Source organism: Salmo salar, chromosome 26 (genome assembly GCF_965601325.2).
Source record: "Salmo salar chromosome 26, fSalSal1, whole genome shotgun sequence".
Lineage (NCBI taxonomy): Eukaryota > Metazoa > Chordata > Actinopteri > Salmoniformes > Salmonidae > Salmo > Salmo salar.
The window spans coordinates 3,772,050-3,791,719 of NC_138316.1; the positions used below are offsets into that span (position 1 = coordinate 3,772,050).

General features: G+C 42.0%; 1 protein-coding gene across 4 annotated transcripts in view; it reads right to left on the bottom strand.

Annotated features, from left to right (window-relative positions):
• Positions 1-348: 348 nt before the first annotated feature.
• The window catches only part of osmr (oncostatin M receptor), a 35,614-nt gene continuing 16,292 nt past the window's right edge, over positions 349-19,670 (bottom strand). For all 4 annotated transcript variants that reach the window (XM_045708842.2, XM_014174916.3, XM_014174915.3 and 1 more), the window contains 13 exons: positions 14,109-14,238; positions 13,719-13,867; positions 13,326-13,504; positions 12,797-12,938; positions 12,624-12,706; positions 12,265-12,478; positions 5,211-5,396; positions 4,930-5,031; positions 4,629-4,796; positions 4,379-4,531; positions 3,554-3,635; positions 3,323-3,407; positions 349-3,092 (listed from right to left, as the gene is read on the bottom strand). In XM_045708842.2, coding sequence (XP_045564798.2) covers positions 2,532-3,092; positions 3,323-3,407; positions 3,554-3,635; positions 4,379-4,531; positions 4,629-4,796; positions 4,930-5,031; positions 5,211-5,396; positions 12,265-12,478; positions 12,624-12,706; positions 12,797-12,938; positions 13,326-13,504; positions 13,719-13,867; positions 14,109-14,238 — 2,234 coding nt within the window. In that variant the 3' untranslated portion in view covers positions 349-2,531. The remainder of the gene's footprint in view (positions 3,093-3,322; positions 3,408-3,553; positions 3,636-4,378; positions 4,532-4,628; positions 4,797-4,929; positions 5,032-5,210; positions 5,397-12,264; positions 12,479-12,623; positions 12,707-12,796; positions 12,939-13,325; positions 13,505-13,718; positions 13,868-14,108; positions 14,239-19,670) is intronic.

Sequence of the window (19,670 nt, forward strand, 5' to 3'; positions counted from 1 at the left end):
TGATTGAAGTTGCATTTACGATTCACATTCACCCCAGCAGTTTGTATTGAGCCATTTCCCCTCAGATCTTCCATTTGATACCGAGAGGATGTTGGCTAATCAGCCTGTTGAGGCAATATTCTCTCAGTTACACAACCTTTTCAAAAGTCTGGGCTGCAGATGGACAATGTGATGAGAGGAATATGAGTATGAGTAACATGAGTATTGAGTAAGCTGTGTAGATCTGAAGGTCCTCAAAATGCTAACGGATATATTTCTACAGACGATCATATTTGCTTAAGAGCATGGAGCTGATGGTGTGTTAGTGATGTTGGCATGGATTTAACATGCCTAATGGATTTAACATACTTTAACTGAGAAAGTGAATGAGTCTATTTACATGAGATATAGTTACACAATATAAATAGAATGCATTATGCACATTATTCATTGCCCTAAACACAACAACACACAGTCCAGGTTCAAATAATGGAAGTATTCTGGGGTGCATGGCACTAGTACAAATCAGGACATCATCATAAGCATAAAAACCACAGTAAAAACTTTGGTCCAACCCACTTTTGTCAGAGCAGCTCAAATTATTTTAAGTGTTATTTGAACCCTACACGTTGTCCATACATCATCTTGTCATCTTCCCAGCAAAATATCCCACCAACAGACCCTTGACCTTTCAGAATCAGACTGACTACTTAACTCAGGGGAGAACGACTGCCCCACCCACTGAAGAACAGAAGTTCAAGGCTGACCGCGGTACTTTAGGCATTGTTTGCAGAAAACAGGATCCCACATTATAGTGAATGGAAAAATGGCAATCTTCATGGTCTGTCTTTGTGTAAACAAAATAATAATTAGAAGACAATCATGGTACTAATAATTGCTTCTAACACACCAGATGTACACTATATATACAAAAGTATGTGGACACACCTTCAAATTAGTGGATTTGGCTATTTCAGCTACACCCGTTGCTGACAGGTGTATAAAATCGAGCAAATGGACATGCAATCTCCATAGACAAACATTGGCAGTCAGTTCGTCAAGTCAGTTCATCATATTTCTGCCCTGGTCTACTGTAAGTGCTATTTATTGTGAAGTGGAAACGTCTAGGAGCGCCAACGGCTCCGCCACGAAGTGGTAGGCCACACAAGCTAACAGAACAGGACCACAGAGTGTTGAAGCGCATAAAAATCCCGGGGCCTCCCGAGTGGCGCAGCGGTGCTAGAGCCGTCTCTACAGACCTGGGTTCGATCCCGGCCTGTATCACAACCGGCCGTTATCAGGAATCCCATAGGGCGGTGCACAATTGACCCAGGCTCCTGATCTGATTCTAAGACTGTTATTCAAATGGCAACCCAGACTATTTGCATTATATCCCCCCCCCACACACATACATATTGATGCTACACAGACACACACTTTCACACACTTCACATACGCTGCTGCTATGCTGTTTATTATCTATCCTGATTGCCTAGACACTTTTACCCTTACCTACATTTACATATTATTTCAATCAGTGGTGGAGAAAGTACTCAAATGTCATACTTGAGTAAAAGCAAAGATACCTTACTAGAAAATGACTCAAGTAAAAGTGAAAGTCACCCAGTAAAATACTACTTCAGTAAAAGTCTAAAAGTATTTGGTTTTAAATATACTTTAGCATCAAAAGTAAATGTAATCACAAAAATATATCAAAAAGTAAAAGTATAAATCATTTCAAGTTCCTTATATTCAGCAAAACAGACTGCACAATTCTTTTGGGGACAGATAGCCAGGGGCACACTCCAACACTCAGACATAATTTACAAACAAAGCATTTGTGTTTAGTGAGTCCGCCAGATCAGAGGCATTAGGGATGACCAGGAATGTTCCCTTGATAAATGTGTGAATTGGACCATTTTCCTGTCAAAATGTGACAAGTTCTTTTGGGTGTCAGGGAAAATGTATGGAGTAAAAAGTACATTAGTTTCTTTTGGAATGTAGTGAAGTAAAAGTAAAAGTTGCCAAAAATATAAATAGTGAAGTAAGGTACAGATACCCCAAAAAACTACTTAAGTAGTACTTTAAAGTATTTTTACTTAAGTACTTTACACCACTAATCTCAATTATCTCAACTACCTCATACCCCTGCACATTGACTCGGTACCGGTACTCCTCGTTACTATTCTTTTAGTGTGTTACTATTTCCTTTTTTTCTCCTTTCTTATTTGCATTTTTATCTCACTTTTTAACTGAATTGTTGGTTAAGGGCTCGTAGGTAAGCATTTCAAGGTAAAGTCTACACCTGTTGTATTCGGAGCATGTGACAAATACAATTTGATTTGATTTAGAAGGATAATTTAGTTGCTAATGGCAGCCAACACCGGTCGGTCTTCAAGTTGAGTTACTCAATGATAGGGGCAGCACTAAGCTAACCTGCAACGTCACTTCCTGGAGTAGCTCAAACTGAGCATGTTATGTCTACATGACTGACTTAATTTGGCTTCAGTGCGCTATTAAGTCTTCACATAGGAATGAATGGTGTCATGTAATCAATGGCTTTGTCCATTCATATATGCAGTCATTGACTTAACTAATGAGTCAGTGGTGATGTATCCATCAATATTCTCCAATAATGCCCCTGGTCGTAACTGCGGCCCCTCAGAAGGCTCGCTGGTGATGAGATTGGAGAGCTTGATTGGTGAGCTGGAGATGTCACTGCTGTCTGTGACTCTGATTGGTTTCAGCTCAACGGATTGCTCCGCCCCCACAGAGGGGAAATAACTTCTGTTGGTGAGGCTTGTCTGGACTGAGCTATCCCAGACTTCTGTGGGTGACTGTGGACAGTACCCTTTTTGGTGCAGGTGTTGAGTAGAAGAGGATGGGCAGGGAGGTGAGAGGGAGGGCAAGGAGGAAGACATGGATGAAGAGTAGGAGGAAGGGTGCACAGGGCAGAATGAAGAGGAAGGAATGGTGGTGAAAGAGGAAGAAAGGCGGGGGAGTTTGGGGTGAATGAGAGGGGTCCTCTCTGACATGGTTGGCCTGACGCTCAAGATCTCGATGTCACTGCAGGCACAGTCCCCCACCTTGAGACACCGCAGCCTCTCACTGGTCTGTAGATGTGATGGACAGAATAGAGGATGAATGGAATCAGGCGAGAAGTTGTACAGTCATTCTATCAGATTGCAAAACAATAATTGTGACTATAACATACTGTACATCCGTTTATTCTCATCTGTTTAAGGTAAATCCAAATGAGAGAAAACACCTCGAACAAAGAGGCAGTACTCATCAACTTCAGACACATGAGACATATGAAAGCCTGTACAGAACTGCACGGTACCTCATGTAAGTGGAGGTCCAGTTCAATTGGTTTGATGTTCATCCCAGCCGGGTACCCAAACAGCTCCACTATACAACTCCTCAGCCTGGAGGATAGCCACAGAGGAGGTTAGACAGGGTTCACATTACACATTGACTGTTAAGGATGACATAGTGGTATGGAGGACCAATGTTAATCTTGAAAAATAAATTGTGCATGATAATGTTGACTGGATAGTGTTTAAAGTCTCACATTTTCCAGAATAGACACAGGAGGATGGCGAGCCCCAACAGCAGCAGGAGAGGAGTTAAGATCTTAGCCAGGAGAATAGAGGCTATCATAGGACACAGCAGCACATACTGTAACACCAGGTCATTACTACTGGGCTCAGAATGTCATGATCTAAAATACAAATGTGCTTTCAGATTTAAAAAGAGTGAGCAACACACCACATAATTGTGTGCCTCCGGGACATTAGACTTTATTTTAAAGGTAACATTTTATGTCAAAATGTAGAATTCCACCTAAATAGGCATACCCGAAAGTTATTATTTATCTTGATAGAGCCATAAACAATACCTAGTAATTATTGTACTGTCAGAAAGAACAAAATCTCCCCTTTCTGGTAAAAAGTATGTAGTCACTTGAGGACACAAAGTACACAGTATGAATTTTTTCCTATTCAACGAAAGTGGGGGAATGAAAGTAGGGCATGAAATGATTGAAATGCTTTCTAAATATAGTAACAATCAAATTCTAAACAACTTACTATAATATTTCCACTTCTCTTATAACTGTCAAATAAATATGATCATACTTAGTGACAGTGCAAAATTGGCACCATTTCACATAACTTATGACAGAGCAGCATGTGAAGCGGGACAACCAGAGCTATCACGGTGTGCTGTGCCGTTCACAGAACGTTCTGTACACAGAAAAGTTGGTCTGAAACCAGTCCAGAACCACTCAAAGTCCCATATATAAGGGACTTAACGTTTAAGAGGTTTTATTTAATACATTTCAGTATGACCCAGTCTGCCCCTGCCCCTAGAGTGCTCTAGCCGGAGTTTGACTCACGGATTGTCTGGGTCTTGACAGTTACAGTAGTTGGCGGGCCTGGTCCAACATTAGTGAGTGCACTCAGATGGAAGGTGTACTTCTGGTGCTCCTGCAGTCCTACTATGGTTAGAGACTTATTGTGGGGGTCCGCCACCATCTTGGTAAAAGGACCTAGATACAGGAAACACTGTGTCAGAGGAACAAATGCTCTCATGACTTCTTTTAAATGGAATTGCTTGTTACCCATGTTGATATTGATGATACCCACTTCGCACATGACCTGGTGACCTCTGAGACCCTGTCTTGTGCACGGTTACCAAGTAACCAGTGATGAACCCTGGGTGAGAGTGGTCGTCCTCATGGTAACGCCACTCCAGTGTCACAGAAGAGGAAGTTGTTCTAATGGGCTCAACCAGCCTGGGAGACTGGACAGGCTCTATAGGTTGAGAGAAAGGAGGAAGAGAGAAAGAGAGGGGAAGGGGTTGAACATGAGAGAGAGATATCCCCTACAACTTTCACAACCCATCTCTTACTTGTCACAACACATAATCACAACGTAACTCACTCACTGAGTTCCTGGGAGTAGCCAGTGCGGATCCCCAGTAGTTTGTCTCCTTCGTCAGTGCAGCCATATATATCAAAGGTGTACCTATGACCCGCTTTAAAATCCCCTGCAAAATATATATATTGTAACTAAAAAGGTAGTGCCAGTAGGCTTTAAGTTGAAATAGATTGGACAATTACCATTTTCTTTGTCACTACTGTGATTACAGTATAACTACACAGCGACTTCATGTAAAATGTTACCTACAAGGATAATGGTGGTGTGTGTAAACTTGTTATGTGATACCTGCTGGTAGGGACACTGATGTGTTTCCCACTGGCACCTTCCTCCATTGCAGAGTGCAGGAAACTCCGCTTCCCACTGTGCACCACTCCACAGTGTACCCACAAGTGACAGCTTCCTGCTCTTTCCAGATGAGGTGGAAGCCTCCGCTGGCACTGCCACTCACACACGTGGCATTCCGAAGATACTCTGGACGAAGAACAACAAGAGAGCTAGAGACAGTCTCACTCACACAACTGTTGTAGGCCCAAAGAAGAGCAACCTGTGTATAACTGTAACAGCAGTAAGACAAGAATGTTGGCTCAGTTATCAGCACAGGTATCAGCACAAGAATTGGAAAATATGTTGGTACAACCGTTTTGGAACAGGTGTTGGCACAAAGCAGGCAGGTATAGAGGGCTTGCAGTTGACGTACGACGCCTCCTGGCAGCCATGTTGGAAGACCACCGCATTAATTCTTACGACAACAACAGCTGAGTGGCTACCCCAAATTGCATGATAACAGTGCCTAAAAAAAATTACACCAAGGAGACAAGATTCAAGAACTGTCAGAAAAGCAAAGAAACTGTTTTGCCTGTCAAGACCTGAACCCAGACAGCTGTCATTACAGGGTCTGTTCCGATCATTTCATCACTGGTAAGTCTGATTTCAAGTTTAGTTGTTAGCTGTTATGCTAACCAGGTGTTAAAAACAAGACCAAGTTAGCCAACATTAGCTAGCTAGAAAGCTTGTAGTCTAGCTATTAGCATGTGTCTCTTACATAGGCGGTGCATGAGTTAAGTTTTGGGGAAGCAACTTTTTCACCATAACAATTCACCTTTAATAAAGCATTTCATGCATCTATCATTGCACTTGCATACTAATGTAAGCCTACTATTCCTAATTTGATGAGTAGATTGGATAGTCATAATTGAGGCTATTAATGAGGGCTTGGACCATGATGTTGTCAAAGACTCCAGCCACCCTAGTCATAGACTGTTCTCTCTGCTACCGCACGGCAAGCGGTACCGGAGCGCCAAGTCTAGGTCCAAGAGGCTTCTAAACAGATTCTACCCCTAAGCCATAAGACTTCCCCCCCCCCTCCACACCACTGCCACTCTCTGGTGTCATCTATGCATAGTCACTTTAATTAACTGTACCTACATGTACTGTACATACTACCTCAACTAACCGGTGCCCCTGCACATTGACTCTGTACCGGCACTGTATATATTGTTATTTTTTACTGCTGCTCTTTAATTACTTCTTAATTTAGCCTCTTATTCTTATCCGTATTTTTTGAAACTGCACTGTTGGTTAGGGGCTCGTAAGTAAGCATTTCACTGTGACTAATACAATTTGATTTGATCTCAACTTGCTCATTTTCCACATTATTTGTTACAAGATTTATTTGAGTTTTAGGGTTTAGTGAATGTTTTGTCCCAAATACAATGCTTTTAGTTTTAAAAATATTTAGGGCTAACTTATTCCTTGCCACCAACTCTGAAACTAACTGCAGCTCTTTGTTAAGTGTTGCAATCATTTCAGTCGCTGAAGTAGCTGACATGTATAGTGTTGAGTCATCTGCATACATAGACATTATAGCTTTATGCAAAGCCAGTGGTATGTCATTAGTAAAAATGGAAAAAAGCAAGGGGCCTAAACAGCTACCCTGGGGAATTCCTGATTCTACCTGGATTATGTTTGAGAGGCTTCCGTTAAAGAACACCCTCTGTGTTCTGTTATACAAGTAACTCTTTATCCACATTATAGCAGAGGGTGTAAAGCCATAACAAATTCGTTTTTCCATGATCAATAATGCCAAAAGCTGCACTGAAGTCTAACAAGACAGCCAACACAATCATTTTATCATCAATTTCTCTCAGCCAATCATCAGTAATTTGTGTAAGTGCTGTGCTTGTTGAGTGTCCTTCCCTATACGCGTGCTGAAAGTCTGTTGTCAATTTGTTTACTGTGAAATAGCATTGTATCTGGTCAAACACCATTTTTTCCAGAAGTTTACTAAGGGTTGGTAACAGGCTGATTGGTCGGCTATTTGAGCCAGTAAAGGGGGCTTTACTGTTCATGGGAAGCCGAATGACTTTAGTTTCCTTCCAGGCCTGAGGGCATACACTTTCTAGTAGGCTTAAATTGAAGATGTGGCAATATCGTCTGCTATTATCCTGTCATTTTCCATACCTTCAGGCTCTGATCAGGCCCTACACCCAAACAAGGGCACTGCGTTCATCCACCTCTGGCCTGCTGGCCCCCCTACCTCTGAGGAAGCACAGTTCCCGCTCAGCCCAGTCAAAACTGTTCGCTGCTCTGGCACCCCAATGGTGGAACAAGCTCCCTCACGACGCCAGGACAGCGGAGTCAATCACCACCTTCCGGAGACACCTGAAACCCCACCTCTTTAAGGAATACCTAGGATAGGATAAAGTAATCCTTCTAACCCCCCCCCCCCCCCCCCCCCCCCGCCTTAAAAGATTTAGATGCACTATTGTAAAGTGGTTGTTCCACTGGATATCATAAGGTGAATGCACCAATTTGTAAGTCGCTCTGGATAAGAGCGTCTGCTAAATGACTTAAATGTAATGTAAATAAAATGTAATTTTCCATCCAGATTGTTGGACTCCGGTGGTTTGTCACTGTTGATAGACAACAATAATTTTTTTCACTTCTTCCACACATAATTCAAAAGTACAATTTTTGTCTTTCATAATTCTGTCATACTTCGATGTGTAGTGTCAGCGTTTGTTGCTGGCATGTCATCCCTAAGTTTGCTTACCTTGCCAATGAAAAAGTCATTAAAGTAGTTGGCAATATCAGTGGGCTTTGTGATGAATGAGCCATGTGATTCAATGAATGATGGAGCCTAGTAGTCTTTTTCCCCCAAAATGTCATTTAAGGTGCCGCAAAGCTTTTTACTACACTGCTCAAAAAAATAAAAGGGAACACTTAAACAACACAATGTAACTCCAAGTCAATCACACTTCTGTGAAATCAAACTGTCCACTTAGGAAGCAACACTGATTGACAATAAATTTCACCTACTTGTCAATGTTATATGACATAAACATTGACAAGTAGGCTATGGTGTAATGGAATATTTTGCCTTGTGTGGTAGGTTTTGACACTCTTATGTAGGTGTCATAACCAGCCATAAAAGTACTACCTTGGTAGGTTCTGACACTCTTATGTAGGTGTCATAACCAGCCACAAAATAACACAATATACAGTACCAGTCAAAGGATTGGACACACCTACTGATTCAAGGGTTTTTCTTTATTTTTACTATTTTCTACATTGTAGAATAATAGTGAAGACATCAACACTATGAAATAACACATATGGAATCATGTATTAACCAAAAAAAGTGTTGAACAAATCAAAATATATTTTATATTTGAGATTCTTCAAAGTAGCCACCCTTTGCCTTGATGACGGCTTTGACACTCTTGCCACTCTCTCAACCAGCTTCATGAGGTAGTAACCTGGAATGCATTTCAATTAACAGGTGTGCATTGTTTAAAGTTAATTCCACAAATTTCTTTCCTTAATGCGTTTGAGCCAATCAGTTGTGTTGTGACGTGGTAGGGGTGGTATACAGAAAATAGCCCTATTTGGTAAAAGACCAAGTACATATTATGGCAAGAACAGCTCAAATAAGCAAAGAGAAATGACAGTCCATCGTTACTTTAAGACATGAAGCTCGGTGAATACGGAACATTTCAAGAACTTTAAACGTTTCTTCAAGTGCAGTCGCAAAAACCATCAAGTGCTATGATGAAACTGTCTCTCATGAGGACCGCCAAAGGAAAGGAAGACCCAGAGTTACCTCTGCTGCATAGGATAAATTCATTAGTTAACCTCTATGGGCTACTCAACAGCCAGTTGAATCCTGTGGCGCGTTATTCAAATACCTTAGATATGATATTACTTCAATTTTTCAAAAATATGACTATTTTACACCATTTTAAAGATAAGACTCTCGTTAATCTAACCACACTGTCCGATTTCAAAAAGGCTTTACAACGAAAGCAAAACATTAGATTATGTCAGCAGAGTACCCAGCCAGAAATAATCAGACACCCATTTTTCAAGCTAGCATATAAATGTCACAAAAACCAAAACCACAGCTAAATGCAGCACTAACCTTTGATGATCTTCATCAGATGACAACCCTAGGACATTATGTTATACAATACATGCATGTTTTGTTCAATCAAGTTCATATTTATATCAAAAACAGCTTTTTACATTAGCATGTGACTAGCATTCCCACCGAACACTGCCGGTGAATTTACTAAATTACTCACGATAAACGTTCACAAAAAGCATAACAATTATTTTAAGAATTATAGATACAGAACTCCTCTATGCACTCGATATGTCCGATTTTAAAATAGCTTTTCGGTGAAAGCACATTTTGCAATATTCTCAGTAGATAGCCCGGCATCACAGGGCTAGCTATTTAGACACCCAGCAGGTTTAGCACTCATCAAAGTCAGATATACTATAAGAAAAATGTTATTACCTTTGTTGTCTTCGTCAGAATGCACTCCCGGGACTTCTACTTCAATAACAAATGTTGGTTTGGTCCAAATTAATCCATCGTTATATCCAAACAGTGGCGTTTTGTTCGTGCGTTCTAGACACTATCCTAAAGGGTAAATAAGGGTGACGAGCATGGCGCAATTCGTGACAAAAGAATTCTAAATATTCCATTACCGTACTTCGAAGCATGTCAACCGCTGTTTAAAATCAATTTTTATGCCATTTTTCTCATAAAAAAGCGATAATATTCCGACCAGGAATCTGCGTTTATATAAACAGACAAAGGAAAAGAAAGCATTCGGTCGAAGCGGGCACGCGCCTAAGCCCATAGTACTCTGAGTGACCACTTGCCAAAAGCGATAAAGTGTTTCAGCCAGAGCCTGCCTCGATATCGTTCAACTTTTTCCCGGGCTCTGAGACCCTATGGAAGACGTAGGAAGTGTCACGTTATTGCACAGATCCTGAGTCTTCAATAAAAAGAGCCAAGATGAAACACTACTTCTCAGACAGGCCACTTCCTGCTTGAAATCTTCTCAGGTTTTGGCCTGCCATAGGAGTTCTGTTATACTCACAGACACCATTCAAACAGTTTTAGAAACTTTAGGGTGTTTTCTATCCAAAGCCAATAATTATATGCATATTCTAGTTACTGGGCAGGAGTAGTAACCAGATTAAATCGGGTACGTTTTTTATCCAGCCGTGTCAATACTGCCCCCTAGCCCTAACAGGTTAACTGCACCTCAGATTGCAACCCAAATAAATGCTTCACAGAGTTCAAGTGACAGACACCTCAACATCAACTGTTCAGAGGAAACTGCGTGAATCAGGCCTTCATGGTCTAACTGCTGCAAAGAAACCACTACTAAAGGACACCAATAAGAAGAAGAGACTTGCTTGGGCCAAGAAACATGAGCAATGGACATTAGATCGGTGGAAATCTGTCCTTTGGTCACCCGAGTCCAAATTTGAGATTTTTGGTTCCATCCTCCGTGTCTTTGTCAGACGCAGAGTAGGTGAACGGATGAGGTGTTATGGTGTGGGGGTGCTTATGGTGTGGGGGTGCTTTGCTGGTGACACTGTCTGTGATTTATTTAGAACTCAAGGTACACTTAACCAGCATGGCTACCACAGCATTCTGCAGCAATACGCCATCTCATCTGGTTTGAGCTTACTGGGACTATTATTTGATTTGCACAGGACAATGACCCAAAACACACCTCCAGGCTGTGTAAGGGCGATTTGATCAATAAGGAGAGTGATCGAGTGCTACGTCAGATGACCTGGCCTCCACAATCAGCCGACCTTAACCCAATTGAGATGGTTTGGGATGAGTTTGACCGCATAGTGAAGGAAAAGCAGCCAATAAGTGCTCAGCATATGTGGGAACTCCTTCAAGACCGTTGGAAAATCATTCCTCATGAAGCTGGTTGAAAGAATGCCGAGAGTGTGCAAAGCTGTCATCATGACTGGTACTATATGTCAAATGAGTGTTATGACCATATTATGACAGGTTATGTCAGCTGTTATGACATATGACATGGCTATGACCATGTCATAACGTGCTATGACGCTGGGTGTTACCAAAAAAAGTAAATACCAGAGGTGGCCAACCTCTCTCCCTGATCTACTTGATGAGCATACTTCTATTTCAGCCCAGCAATAGCACACTTGATAATCAACCCTTTTAGGTTTGATAAACTGAATCAGGTGTGTTAGTGCTGAGCTGGAACCCAAACTTGCACACCCAGCAGGGTTGGCCTCCTCCAGACTTTAGAACTGTATTTTTGTAACCCATGGTATACAAGGATGTCCCTTTATTTTCTTGGGACATTCATTGGGACCTCGTCACCTGCAGACAGGGTTTCACAGTGCTTTGTATCTGAGGACAGAAAACATCATAAAGAAACAGGCTGCATTATACTCAAATGATACAGTACTGAATGTTTCTATATCTCTCGTCCTTATAGTTTCTCACTAGGGACTGGAAGTAACGTCCTCCCACAAAGGTACCTCCCCTATCCAGAGTAGCCTACTCTCTCTTCTTTGACAGCTGGAACTGCTAGCTAATCCTTTCACCCTATCCCGTGGCTGTTAGCTAGCTAGCTACCAAGCTACAAATGCATTTCCAGCTTGTGTTTTTAAGTTACAATGATAAGCTCATTGTTAGACGGTGATATTTAATTCACTTAGCTAGCTATACCGCATGTAAAGCTAGCAGCTCATTTGGGTTAGCCTGCACACTAAGTTCCTGTAGCTAGCTTATAATACATAGTTAAAAAGATATATATTTACTTGAATAGGTTCTCCCACTGCCTCTGTTTTCTGGGTCCTTAGAAAGATTAAATAAAGGGCAATCTTCCAGAAGTTTCCGGTGGTAGCAAAACGCAGCCATTCTGTAGACGATTAGAGGACTTCCACCATATTGACTCTGGTCATCCAACATGGCGCCTGGTGTGTTTGCTAGGTGATTTGTGATGCAACTGCGAGCTCTCTATTGCCACAGGTGTTGATAACTGACCTATTCTCTCCACCGGAGGTATGGTGATGTGGCCTGGGGGGGAGGAGCCAGGCTGAATAACAGCCTGGATGATCATGTCACATTGCCCTGGGCCAATGGAGATCTCAGTCTGTGTCTGCTCTCTGTTCCTCCACAGGATCCACTGGAACCCCTCCTGCCTCCAACGTACCTTGTAGCCCTGGATTTTTACACTAGATGCCGAGCCACTTAATTGCTGAGGAGAAAGAGAGAGATGTTCATGTGCTGAGATTTGATCAGCACAATGTAAGACCGGGTTCAACACTCAATAAACCAATAATCTGAACTGTCTTTCTCTCCTCGTCTCCTCTCCTTCATCTCATCCAGCAGTAAGGCCTCACCGGGGTCCAGAGCAGAGTGACATTGCGCTGACCATGGGACAGCAATCTGACCTTCCTCCACACATCCAGCGTCACCAGGGGGTCTGCACAAAGAAGCAGGAAGAGGGCTCATCAACCCATCAATAAACCTTCAAAAAGAAGTAACTTCACCACTCCACTATGATAGGACTCACAGGTAGTGAAGTGCGTGGGTTGTGTCCACTCTCCCTCTAGGTTCCCTCTCACAGCACAGCGCACCCTGGTGGCGTAAAGGGTGTTGGGCGAGAGCTGCTCCAGGCTGACATCACAACGTTCGTCCGAACCTCCATTGCACACCTGATGCGAACACAGCCACAGGACAAGACAGAATGTCACTGGGTTTATATCAGACCCATGTGGAACACCTGTATTCATTAATGCAAACTGCAGCAAAACATTTTGCAATGGAAAACAGTTTGCAACAAAGAGTTTCCATTGGACAAATTCAGGTAGGTCCTTCCTCGTTTTGTCCTGTTTGCTTCCGTTTGTTTCCTTGTGAATACACCGCTGATCCATCAGTGGTAGTGTGGTGTAGTTCAGTCTAGACAAAACATCACACATTTGAAGGACAGCCACTAAAAACATGTCAGAATGGACAAGAGACCATTCTGTCAAAGCTGATGAGCTAGTGTGAGCTATATTGATAATTACATTTTGTCACCTGTCAATGATTGTTTTTCTCACCATGGATGTGCTCTGTAGGTCTGCTGCTTCAGCCAGGCGTGTTAGTCTCCTAGGCTCTACTGGGTCTGCTGTGACCTGGCAGAAGAGCTCCAACCCAGACAGGTTCCCCCTCATAACCCAGGACACGTTGGCTTCAGTCACCCCTGGACTCACTTTCACTCCCTCTGGGACTGGGAACACTTCACACACACAGCATGCAAATACAATAGATCTTATGATCTAGATACCACTGATGATCAAAACATTGTCACACTAAAGGTGGTATAGGAGCAAATGGAGACTTTTTTTCCAATGTTGTGGGTGCTCACCAACATTACTCATTGAATGTTAGCCATAAACAGTGTTGTAATATAAGAGCTGTATGACATTTATCTCAGTATTTCCCGTCCTCACCTCTGTCAGTGATGTTGAAGCTGTAGCTTTGTTTCTCCTCTCCTAGCTGGTTTCTGACTACCACTGAGACATGATACCACTCTAAGCCTGGGACAGCCTGGAACCTGCAGGACCACTCACCACACTTGATAAGATCCTCACCAGTGTTCCTGCACAAACACAGTGGAGGGAGAGGTAAGAGATGTGTCTGACACAGTATGATCATTGTGCCTCCATGTGCTAATAATCTGTTGAGAGAGAGAACACCTGAGGAAGCTGGTGAGTGGAGCTATACGAGTTTGTGTGTGTGTGTGTGTGTGTGTGTGTGTGTGTGTGTGTGTGTGTGTGTGTGTGTGTGTGTGTGTGTGTGTGTGTGTGTGTGTGTGTGTGTGTGTGTGTGTGTGTACTCACTTTATGTGAAGGGTGTGTGTGCGTTTGTAGGGTTCATACAGGTTAGCTGGTCTACCAGGGTTCCAGGTGCAGATAACAGTTCTCAGGTCCTCAGTCCCGCAGCTCAGGTTCTCAGGCCTCTGGGGACAAACTAGATCACAAACAGAAAGTAATGGTGAGGTGAACTAGAAAAGGTACATTTTTTGAAGAAAATGTATGTTCTTGCTTTAGTTGCCTTAAAGGCCCAGTGCAGTCAAAAACGTGATTTCCTGTGTTTTATATATGTATCCAAACTATGAAGTTAGAATAATACTGTGAAATTGTGCAAATTATAATAATGCCCTTTTAGTGTAAGAGCTGTTTGGAAAGACCGCCTGCATTGGCCCTTTAATGGCGTATGTGGAATTAGAATGGAGCAACTGACTTAACACAGTCATGAAACGTATTTACTTGGCTAGGTCATTCCTACAATCCAGCGCCTTTTCTGTCCCCAGGAAATATCACCTCTTATTTAGTGTAAAATGTGGATTCCAAAGGCCTTTAAATATAAAGTTTGGTGTCGTTCAGCATAAAACAAAAAGCTATCAATCTCAAAGATAATTTTATGCATTTTGTTTCTGGTGGACGAAGGCGTTTTTGCCACGTCCCCGCTATTCATCAACTTCTAAATTATGAGAAATATAAGCCATTCAAAATATAATATTCAAAATCTTTCTTCATTTTCTTTATAATCCTACCGTAATTTCCGGACTATTAAGCGCACCTGAATATAAGCCGCACCCACTGAATTAAATGTTTTATTTTGAACATAAATAAGCCGCACATGTCTATAAGCCGCAGGTGCCTACCGGTACATTGAAACAAATGAACTTTACACAGGCTTTAACGAAACACGGCTTGTAACAAAAATAAATGCCGTGTCATTGTTTAAGCCACGGGGTTCAAAGCGTGGGAAAAAAGTTGCGGCTTATAGTCCGGAATTTACGGTACTTAAAATCTCTCTCATCATCCTTTTTTTTCATGATTATTGTATTTATTATTATTATATTTAAGATTTTCTGTGTGTCCTTGATTTTACTTTCCACCCTGTTAGTTTGTAGTAATTCCTCTTTAAAAACAAATATCCCCCCTTGAATGTTTTGGTACATCTACCGGAAAGCCCTCTTTGTTTACAGCTATTCAGCATGTTAACACCCTCTTAAGACTTAGCCCCACCCATCTCTTTAAGGATTCATGTCAGGCCATGTGCTAAACAGAGTGACTAAGGTAGTGTAGTAAACAACCAAAGCTTTCAAGACTAAAAGTGCTTTAAGTAGTAGCCTACAATAAGGAAAAACTCCAGGTAAAAATACACTTTGTCTAGTCCTTGGCCTATATCCTAATCTGACTTTGAAAGTGTCCAGATAAAAATATTATATAAATATTGTATAATTATTAGATGACGCTTACCCAGACACTTGTCTACATTGATTGGTCATGTGAAAGAAATGCTATAACCACCCCCCAGCCACATCTAGCTAAGTGGATAGGTCACTATTGTCTAGACATGTACACATGTCCATGAATACAATAGATGGCCGTAATCACCCCCAGACACATCTGGCTAACTTGATGGGATGTCTTTTGTTTAGACATGTAGCTAGCTGGCTCTCTTAACAATGAACCATAATCCCAACCCATAGCTACAGTACAAACGGATTGTCATAGCTAGCCACCATGCATGAAATGCTGGAGTATGATTTTGCATGTAGCTAAAGTTAACCAATTAGGTTCAGTTTTAGCAAGCTAGCTAACATTAGGCTATAACTAGCAATGTCACACCCTGATCTGTTTCACCTGTCCTTGTGATTGTCTCCACCCCCTCCAGGCGTCGCTTATTTTCCCTGGTGTATTTATCCCTGTGTTTCCTGTCTCTCTGTGCCAGTTCGTCTTGTATGTCTTTCAAGTCAACCAGCGTGTTCTCCTGTACTCCTGCTTCTATTCTCTTTTTGCAAGTCCTCCCGGTTTTGACCCTTGCCTGTTTTCTGGACTCCGTACCCGCCTGCCTGACCATTCTGCTTGCCCTGACCTCGAGCCTGCCTGCCACTCTGTACCTCCTGGACTCTGAACTGGTTTTGACCTTTTGCCTGTCAACAACCATTCTCTTGCCTACCCCTTTTGGATTGATTAATAAATATCAAAGACTCAAACCATCTGCCTCCCATGTCTGCATCTGGGTCTCGCCTTGTGCCCTTATAAGCAATGCAAATGGATTTCTGAGAAACAAATAATATTACTACACAGATTATACTTGTAATGTTAGCTAGCGAGCCAGCAAGCTAACGTTCACTAGCTAGCTAACAGTACTCTTTGTATTTGTATTTATTATGGATCCCCATTAGCTGCTGGCAAAGTAGGAGCTACTCTTTTTGGGGTCCAGCAAAAACAGTACAATACATTCACAACAGATTTCACAACACATTAAGTGTGGGCCCTCAGGCCTCTACTACCACATATCTACAACACTAAATTCATGTGTACGTGTGTGTATAGTGCATGTTATTGTGTGTTTGTATGCATGTGTCTGTGCCGATGTTTGTGTTGCTTCACAGACCCCTCTGTTCTATAAGGTGTGTTTTGATCTGTATTTTAAATCAAATTTTATTGATTGCATGAGTTACTAAATGCGGAATAGAGTTCTGTGTAGTCATGACTCTATGTAGTACAGTGCATCTCCCATAGTATGTTCTGGACTTGAGGACTGTGAAGAGAACTCTGGTGGCATGATTGTGGGGTATGCATGGGTGTCTGAGCTGTGTGCCAGTAGTTCAAACAGACAGCTCGGAGCATTCAACATGTCAATACCTCTCACAAATACAAGTAGTGATGAAGTCAATATCTCCTCCATTTTGAGCCTGGAGAGATTGACGTGTTAACTCTCTGTGTGCATCCAAGGGCCAGCCGTGTTGCCCTGTTCTGAGCCAATTGCAATTTTCCTAAATCCCTCTTTGTGGCACCTGATCACACGACTGAACAGTGGTCCAGGTGCGACAAAAATAGGGCGTGTAGGACTTGCCTTGTTGATAGTGCTGTTAAACCTGTTGAGGAAAGACGTTCTGCCAGCTGAACCCCTCGCCAACAGCCAGTGAAATAGCAGGGCGCCAAATTCAAAACAACATACCAGCATTATACACCATTTTAAAGATAAACTTCTCGTTAATCCAACCACAGTGTCCGATTTCAAAAAGGCTTTACGGCGAAAGCATACCATTAGATTATGTTAGGACAGCACCTAGACAAGAAAAACCACACAGCCATTTTCCAAGCAAGGAGAGGCGTCACAAAAAACAGAAATACAGCTAAAATTAATCACTAACCTTTGACAACCTTCTTCAGATGACACTCCCAGGACTCAATGTTACACAATACATGTATGTTTTGCTCGATAAAGTTAATATTTATATCCAAAAACCCCACTTTACATACAGCGTGTAATGTTCAGAAATGTTTTGCCTCCAAAACTTCCAGTGAATGAGCACATCAATTTACAGAAATACTCATCATAAACATTGATAAAAGATACAAGTGTTATGCACAGAATTAAAGATAAACTTCTCTTTAATGAAACCGCTGTCAGATTTCAAAAAAGCTTTACGGTGAAAGCACACCTTGCAATAATCTGACTACAGCGCTCAGCCACAACAACAAGCCATTCAGATACCCACCATGTTGTGGAGTCAACAAAAGTCAGAAATAGCATTATAAATATTCACTTACCTTTGATGATCTTCATCGGAATGCACTCCCAGGGATCCCAGTTCCACAATAAATGTTTGTTTTGTTTCGATAAAGTCCATATTTATTTCCAAATACCTCCTTTTTGTTCGCGCGTTCAATTCACTATTCCCAATGCGCGAGCACAAAGTTGAGATGAAAAGTCAAAAAAAGTTATATTACAGTTTGTAGAAACATGTCAAACAATGTATAGAATCAATCTTTAGGATGTTTTTATCATAAATCTTCAATAATATTCCAACCGGACAATTCCTTTGTCTTTAGAAATGAAAAGGAACTCAGCTCCCTCTCACGGGAGTGCGCGTGACTGAGCTCATGGCATTTTGCCAGACACCTGGTTCCAATAGCTCTTATTCTCTTCCCATTCACAGTAGAAGCCTGAAACAACGTTCTAAAGACTGTTGACATCTGGTGGAAGCCTTAGGAAGTGCAATATGACCCCACAGACACTGTATATTCGATAGGCAATCACTTGAAAAACTACAAACCTCAGATTTCCAACTTCCTGGTTGGATTTTTTCTCAGGTTGCCGCCTGCCATACGAGTTCTGTTATACTCACAGACATCATTCAAACAGTTTTAGAAACTTCAGAGTGTTTTCTATCCAAATCTACTAATAATATGCATATATTAGCTTCTGGGCTTGAGTAGCAGGTAGTTTATTCTGGGCAAGCTTTTCATCCGAACGTGAAAATACTGCCCACTATCCCAATGAAGATAAGAAGGCAGAGCAGGGCTTTATTATGGACAGACTTCTCACCATCTTAGCTACTGTTGTATCAAAAGTGTTTTGACCATGACAGTTTACAATCCAGGGTTACTCCAAGCAGTTTAGTCTCCTCATCTTGCTCAATTTTCACATTATTCATTACAAGATTTAGTTGAGGTTTAGGGTTTAGTGAATGATTTGTCCCAAATACAATGCATTTAGTTTTTGAAATATTTAGGACTAACTTATTTCCAAGATGGCATAGCAGTACAGACGTGGTTTGTCGTCCTCTCGTTTACTTTTTGTTTTTTTCGTATTTTTTGTATATATTTCAATTTATTTTTCAATCTCTTTTCCATTTTTAAATGAAATATACCTTCCGGTAACCCGCCTCACTCAATGTGACACGGATCCGCAATTTTTTAACGACCTTATAGCCAGAACCTCAATCAGTGGCTAACCAGCTAATTAGCTACTAGCTATTTAGTCATTGTTAGCCACTGCTAGCAGCCTTTACCTTCTGCACTGGCACCAGCCATTTTTTGGCCTGGATAATACCTGCCAGCCTCGGACTGTTTTTCTCCAATACAACGCCGGATTCCTGCCATAAACCCTGGACCATTACTCCTGATCATCACAGCTAGCTAGCTGCCACCTAATGACCCAGCCCCTAAGCTAGCCCTGAGCCAGGCCCACCTGCCGGCCTACTCTGTGATCACCCGGCTACTCAGCCGTTGCCTCCCGGACTCTACCCCCAACACAGCTAGAATCCACAACTCCACCGGATACTTGCCGTAAGCTCTGGACCTTTGCATTGGATCATCGCTGCTAGGTAGCTGCTACCGAGTGGCTATAGTGGCTAACGCCCTGGCCCCCCGAAGCTAGCACCAGTTAGCCGCAAGCCAGGCGCCTCTCCCGGCTAGCAAACGAAATTACTACAACTACAATAAGCTGTGTTGTCTTACCCGTTGTTTTTTTAGCTAGCTCTCCCCATCAACATCTCTGATTGCTTTATGCCTCTCTCAAATGTCAATATGCCTTGTATACTGTTGTTTAAGATAGTTATCATTGTTTTAGCTTACTGTGGAGGCCCTAGTCCC